This window comes from Gekko japonicus, unplaced genomic scaffold (genome assembly GCF_001447785.1).
Source record: "Gekko japonicus isolate JY-2015 unplaced genomic scaffold, Gekko_japonicus_V1.1 scaffold2757, whole genome shotgun sequence".
Classification (NCBI taxonomy): domain Eukaryota; kingdom Metazoa; phylum Chordata; class Lepidosauria; order Squamata; family Gekkonidae; genus Gekko; species Gekko japonicus.
Window position 1 is genome coordinate 147,148 of NW_015173758.1, and position 7,069 is coordinate 154,216.

General features: G+C 44.4%; 1 protein-coding gene across 1 annotated transcript in view; it reads left to right on the plus strand.

The window, feature by feature from the left end:
* Nucleotides 1-7,069, plus strand: part of CFAP69 (cilia and flagella associated protein 69) — a 57,864-nt gene continuing 50,795 nt past the window's right edge. Inside the window, exons 1-2 of the mRNA XM_015423503.1 lie at nucleotides 1-141; nucleotides 5,388-5,450. Coding sequence (XP_015278989.1) covers nucleotides 1-141; nucleotides 5,388-5,450 — 204 coding nt within the window. The remainder of the gene's footprint in view (nucleotides 142-5,387; nucleotides 5,451-7,069) is intronic.

Below are 7,069 nucleotides of genomic sequence, written 5' to 3' on the forward strand. Positions count from 1 at the left end.
ATGGCTTCTCCGGCCCGGCCCGAGGCTTCGGCGACCAGCCTCCTCCTGGCTCCCCCGGCCATCCCCAAACTGAGGAGCCCCTCGTGTTCCAGCAGGCGGGAGCGGCTGTCGGACTCTGACTTCAGCGAGAGCCTCAAGCAGGTGAGGGAAAGGGCGGCATCCTGTCCCCCGGGCCGCGCGGCTTCGTCGTTCTTCGCGCCGCCCAAACGGCTTTCGCCTGGGCACCCCGACTCCCTTGTGGCCGCCGGAAGGAGAGGCGCCTCGCCTCCCCTCCCAGCGTAAACCGAAGACTCCGCACCTCTCCTGGTCTTCTTGCCTGCCTGTTCAGTAGGAAGTTAGTTAGGGGCCCATGTGGGTGGCTGCTGAGAGGCCCCTCTCACTGCCCTCCCCAGCAGACGTTTGAGGACGTGGGAAACAAACGTTTCCGGTTTTTCTGGCGTGGTTTGTTTGCCAACACAGCTTGGTGTAGTAGTGGTTAAAGTGTTAGACTCGCCTCTGGAATACGCAGGTTCAAATCTCTGCTGTGAAGCTTGCTGGGTGACCTTTGGTCGGTCACGCATTCTCACCCTAATCTATTTAATGGGGTTGTTGTTGTTGTTGTGTGTGTGTGTGGGGGGGGAAATGGAAGACTAAAGCTAGGGTTACCAACCATCAGGTGGGGCTGAAGATTTCTTGGAATTATGGCTGATTTCTGGACTACAGAGGTTCCCCTGGACAAAACGACTGTTTTGTAGGTTGGACTCTATAGCAGAGGTGTCGAACTCATTTGTTATGAGGGCCAGATCTGAGGTAAATGTCACTTTGTTGGGCCGGGCCATGTGTGCCATAATGCTAGGTACTGGAGATATAAACTTTATAAAGGACGGCATCTGATAAGGTCCGAGTTGGTGTATCCTCACTGCAAGGCCCCATGAGCTGGGGGGGGGGCGCAAAGGAAAACCCATATGGGTGGACTGGAGAGCCAGGGGTGCAGCACTAGGCAGATGCTCCCACACTGCTTGACTACTGTGGATGATGTTCCGCCATGCTGGAGCCACAGTCAGAGTGGCTCCATCCACTCCCCCCCCCAGCAGTCTGCCATTTCCTCCCTTGCACTGATTGCTTGTGAGCCACATAAATGTCCTTGACGAGCCAGTTCTGCCCCCCGGGCCTTATTTTTGACACCCCTGCTCTATGGTATTTAAACCTTCCTGAGGTCCTTTCCCTCCCTAAGCTCTGGCCTTCTCAGACTCCACCGCAGAATCTCCAGGGATTTCCCAACCCAGAGTTGGCAACCCGAAGAGTGGGTTTTGCTGCTTTGAGCTTCTTAGAGGAAGGGTGGGATAAAAATGTATTATTTACTTCATTTATAGCCCACTGTTCTCCCCAGTGGGGACCCAAACATTCTCCCCTCTCTCTTTTGTCCTCCTAATAACCCTGTGAGATACCTTAGGCTGAGTGTGTGTGGCTGGTTCTAGGTCATCCAACAAGCTTCCATGGCAGATTGGGAAGATGTACTAAATAAATAAAGCTGAGTACAGGAGCTTTTTGTGGTATGGAACTTAATAACATCACCTGGTAAACAGCCCACTAAGCTTCTGTGAAAAGGACAGGATATTGCCAGTTAGTAACTCTAGTTACACTATTAAAATTATTATTATTATTATTATTATCATCATCATCATCATTATTATTAATAATAATAATGATGATGATGATGATGGTGATGATGATTATAATGATGATAATAATTGCCCCATCTTTACTGTTGTTGGGCTCTGGGCGATGTACATAGTATTAAAAACAATAATCAATAATCAAATAAAACATATAGCATTGTTAAAATGATGTTTCTTGGTCAGACCTATACATGTAGTTCACTTTGCTTTGAAATTGAAGGTCAGAATGCAGTTTTTAACACTTTACACCTGTGTTTTTTCTGCTGACTCCCCCCAACTGTTTATATCCATTTGCTTCAGTAAAAGAAAAAAGTCTGCTAAAAGGACTACAGTAATGTAGTTGGTTGGTTTTTAAAAGAAATAGGTGTACCACAACATCTAATTGTTTTGATGTGCAATCTGTACTCTAGACAAGACGCTACTGTTAGGACAGAATATGAGGAAACACGACGATTCTCAGTTTTGGAATTCAATGGGCAGAATCTCTGACCTTGGATCATTGTTTTAAACCCTGAATGTATGTTTTCTGAAAAGTCTTTTTGACACACTTGTGGTATTATACTAGTACTTTTTTTTTTTTTTTTGCTTCTCTGTTATAGTAGCCTTTTGGACATCTGGAAACATGCTTTGCACCCACATTAGGGATTCCCCTATCACGGCTGATAGGGATTCCCCTATCATGGCTCCCCCTTTTTTGGTTCTGGAGTGCTCAAAAGCTTGCTCAGGGTGATATCTTAACAGTTCTCAAGGAAACTTTTGGAATTTTCTTTTGAGTCTTACAGTTTCTGTCCCATCTCCTTATCTTTATTGCCTCCAGCAAGATAGGACAATAAATTACTTATTACCCAGTCTATGGGTATGTGTGCCACAGCAGTTTGAGAAGAAATGAAAAGGTCAACCACAAGGGAGGTGTCAGGTCAAAAGGGCAAAAGAAGGTATGCTTCTCTCATGAAGATTAGGTATCCTAGTGCAGAAATGCATCTTGGATTTAAGAGTTGTATATGTCTATAGCAGGGGTCGCCAATGTGGACACAAAAGGTGTCCAATGACACCTTTCTTGGCACCCACCAAGTGCTTTTAGAACAGGGGTGTAAATCATGCAGCCCGTGGGCCATATCCGGCCCCTGCAGGGCTGATATATGGCCTGTGCAGAAGTGCTTGTATTTCCTGGCCATTACTGCTGCTGCGTTGCCAAAGCCTCTCTTCCTCCTTTAGGGAAGCGAGGGGGAAGGAAGAAGAGAGCACATGAGTGCGCAGCAGAGAAAAGCTCCCTCCTGCTTCCTCCTCTGGGACTGCTGCTGTGTTGCCTAGCCTCTCTTTCCTCATTTGGAGAGGGATTCCCATGGCACCTTCAAGAGCAACAAAGTTTAATTCCAGGTATAAGCTTTCCTGTGCAGGAATACTGACCGGGGGGGGGGGATTCTTCTGACAAGCCCGCTCTGCTGTTTACTGACAGGCCTGGTCTCTCCCTCCCTCTCTCTCTCTCTCTTACACACACACACACACACACACACACACACGTTAGGAAAGGAAGGAGGGCAGAAAAGAGATGCATCTGGAATAATGGGAATTAAGGAGAAATTATTTTGGCTTATTCTGAAAGGGTTTTTGTTTTGTTTTTTAAGAGAACTACTACTCTTAGGTCAGCAACTGAATGTCCTGGAAGGTTAAAATGTCCCCCCACTGATTTTTGAAAGTTATGGTTTCTTATAGCTATAAGAGTCCAGTAGGAAAATTTGTGGCAAGGTATGAGCTTTCGTGAGTTACTGCTCATGTCTTCAGACTTATGTCCATTTATTCTTTGAATCCTCCTGGACCAAACTGAGACCTAGGTTTCCTGTCTCATTACCAGTGATGATATCTCCACGCCTGCTTCCCTTCTGCATATCACACCTAATCCAATCAAGCCTATTGCCATTTGGCATCTGAAATCATCTATAAAGTTTATATCTCTGGTACCTCATGTTGTATTTCATGGCACACATGGCCCAGCCTGGCAAAGTGACATTTATGTCAGATCTGGCCCCCATAACAAATGAGTTTGACACCTCTGTTTTAGAAGGTTAGTTAGGGCCAGGTGCAGCTCTTGCCTTGTAGGGCTTCTGATTTGCCACTGAAGATGTGATTGCTATACAGATTAAAATAACACTGTTGCATTGGCAGCTGCCACCACAGTGTTTGTTTTATTCTCTTATTCCTCTTCCCAGGGCATTTTTAATTACCCCTCTTCTCCCCTTTAGTTGAGTTTCCTCTCTGTGTATGGATCCGCCTCCTAGGGCAGTCATTTTGTGGTTGGCTCCATTTTTTGCAGCAGCCGTTTTGTTGTTGTGCCCACTATGCTGTGTTCGCTCAAAAAGGTTGGGGACCCTCTGGTCTATAGCATGCCCATCTGTCTTTAAAAGCATTTTACTCATTCTAAAAGAGAAACTTTTTCATAGGGGTTCCTTCCTACGCCATTTTCCTGACCCAAAATGGCCCTGGAAGTATTATTTTCCTGGTGGGGATGTGCTACACATGTAAGTATTCATTGCACATACAGCTCCCCAGTGGGGCAATCAGCACTCCCCTGGAACCATTTCTGATCAGTAGAACAGCATGGGGGGAATCTGAAACCTCTTCTCCCTCTGTACTATAGCCCCAGTCCAAACTGGGCCACTATAGCACTTCAGGATTGAATTCCCATGGGAAACTGACAGCTGTTGTCTCACTACAAGTCCTCATTTTGATAATATGTTACATATAATGTCTAAATTTGGCTTAAGCTGCTCAATGTTTTATCCTGTTTTTATGCCTGGCTGGGTTTTTATTTTAATTGCTAATTTTTATTGTGATGTGTTTTTATTATGTTATGTTTTGTAAGCCATTTTAAGGAGGTACTCTGGAGAGGTGGCATAGAATTTTTCTAAATAAAGCAAAATAGAGTAAAAACTTTGTTAATTTGTATCCATGGGGAATTGGGATTGCTAGTTAGTTAAATATGCCAGTTAACAAAACTTTTATTGTCACCTGGTTAAGTGGCTTGGGCAGAGTCACCTGATCAGCATGTCAGTTAATGGCGGTGCCAGTTAACGAAGTTTTTGCTGTGTGTGCTGGTAATTTATGTACTAAGTTTGCATAGTTCTGTTTCTGCTAATGATGGAGAAGGGCACAGAGCTCTGCAGCACCTAACCACTGCAAATCCTATTTAGTTCCTTCACTGGCTTCTGAGATTTTACTAAGCATTGTCTACACATGTACTTTTTCAGTTATAAGGACCCAATACTTTCTTTTTAAAAGTGAAAGCTCTGGTTCTCGGGTTGCTGAATTTTGCAGTCAATACAATTCTGTGCTTATATAGTACTTGTGCATAAATGTAGGATACATGCCTTTTGCTGAAAATGAGAAGTGACTTTTCAGTACCAAGGGGCAAGGAATGGGTAGCACAGTCCTATGCATATTTACTCAGCAGTAAGTTTGACTGTGAGGGAAGGCGGCATGGTATAGCCCGATCTCATCAGATCTCGGAAGCTAAGCAGGGTTGATACTTAGAAGGGAGACAACCAAAGAAGATTCTTCAGAGGAAGACAATGGCACACCACCACATCTGTTTCTCACTTGCCTTGAAATCCCCTTGTTGGGGTCACCATAAGCGGACTGCAACTTCACAGCACGTAATTAAGAATGCATACAATTTCAGTGTATTAGCAATGTTTTGCTATTTACCTGTTGATTAAGTTAATCTGTTTCTAGGATAATCACTTGAAATCTGTGGATCTTAATCATGTTATCAAGCTACTTGAAGAAACAGAATCAGTAAGTATAGCCATAGTGTACAAAAATATCTCTTTTTTTTCTGGGATTGCCTTTTATTTAATGACTAGCCAGAATTAAGCACTTTCAAATTCTGATAATAACCGAAATACGCAAGGATTAAACAAACATAGTAAAAAACAAAATGAAATATTGGTGGATTTATTTCTTCGTATTTAAAATATTTATATCCCACCTTATATCCTCAGACTTTATGCAACTTTCAAAGCAACAAATTGTAAGTTGTAAACACTTAACATACAATATAACAATAAATCAGCAAGATATAAACATCCAGATTTGCCAATTGACCATCCATCAAATTTCCTTTTAAATAGAACTGTTATATGCGTTTTAAATACAGAAGGTGGAAGTGCTCTCTTCTCACCGCTCTGATAAGCCATCCTCTGATAAGCCATCCCAAAGGACTGGTCCTGCCACAGATAAAGCCTGTTGTTGCCAAACACGAGAGAGGACGCCACAAGGAGGAGACTGTCTGAGAAGCACAGCTGGTGTGGGGGAATATACTGGGTGTGCAGTTTGATGAGTATGTAGGCCCTGTGTCATAAAGGGTTTTAAAAGTCATAACATGCATTTTGATTTGGGCCTGGAGGCAAATAGGTAACCAGTGCAGTTGATAACAGTTTTATATTCTCAGCAGCTGACCCCAGACAAGAATCTTGCGGCTACATTTTGTACCAATTGATGATTCCAGTCTTCAAAGGCAGACCCACATAGAGCACCTTATGGTACTCCAGTTTTGAAGGTTATGGTGGTGCACATTTTCATGGCTAGGTCAGAAAAATCTAAATAAGCCAGTTTACAAGTTAGATGTAACTGAGAGCTCCTGGAAACAGAACTGATCTGTTTCTCCATTGGCAAGATCAGGTCCAAAAGCACTGCAAAGCTCTTAATTTGATCTACTAAAGGGAGTTTAACTACATCTAAGGCTGGTAAACCAATACTAGAAAAACACTCTTCCCTCCTACATCACACACTAGTGTCACTTCCATTTTGTTTGGAGTACACTTCAGTTTGTTTGCTTGCTCTCAGCCATTTAACCATGGCTTCAAGATACTCACCCAGGAACTTCACAGCTGCTTCTGAAAGCTTATATTTATATTTTAAATTTCTGAATCGCCCCATCCCTTAGTCCACAGGGCTCTGGGCAATTTACAACAGGTTAAAAACATCATTGTAACATTATTAAAAGCAATATTAAAACCTTAAAATCATCAATCAATCCCAGTTTGGTAGTCTCCAGGTAGCATCCATAATCTGTATATCTAATAGCCAAGTTGCCCCTGGAGTGCGGATCGCTAAATCAACGCTCCGGGGGCACTTGGGGGGGAGGGGGAAGTTTGTGCACACGTGGGCCAGTCCCCACGTGTGCACAAAAATGCTAAAAGTAGAAAAAAATCTCGGGGGGATGTTTAAATCCCCCCCGAACGTGCAAGAGCGTTCCGTGCGCATGCGCACGGAACGCTCTGTAGCTGACCTCGCGCCGCCGCCTCCTCGGAGCCGGCCGGCCAGCCGGGTGGGCAAGCGAGCGGAGGACCGGCCTCGCCGCCGCTGCCGCCGAGCCCAGCAAAGGGGGGGGGAAGGACCCGCCTCTCCGCCGC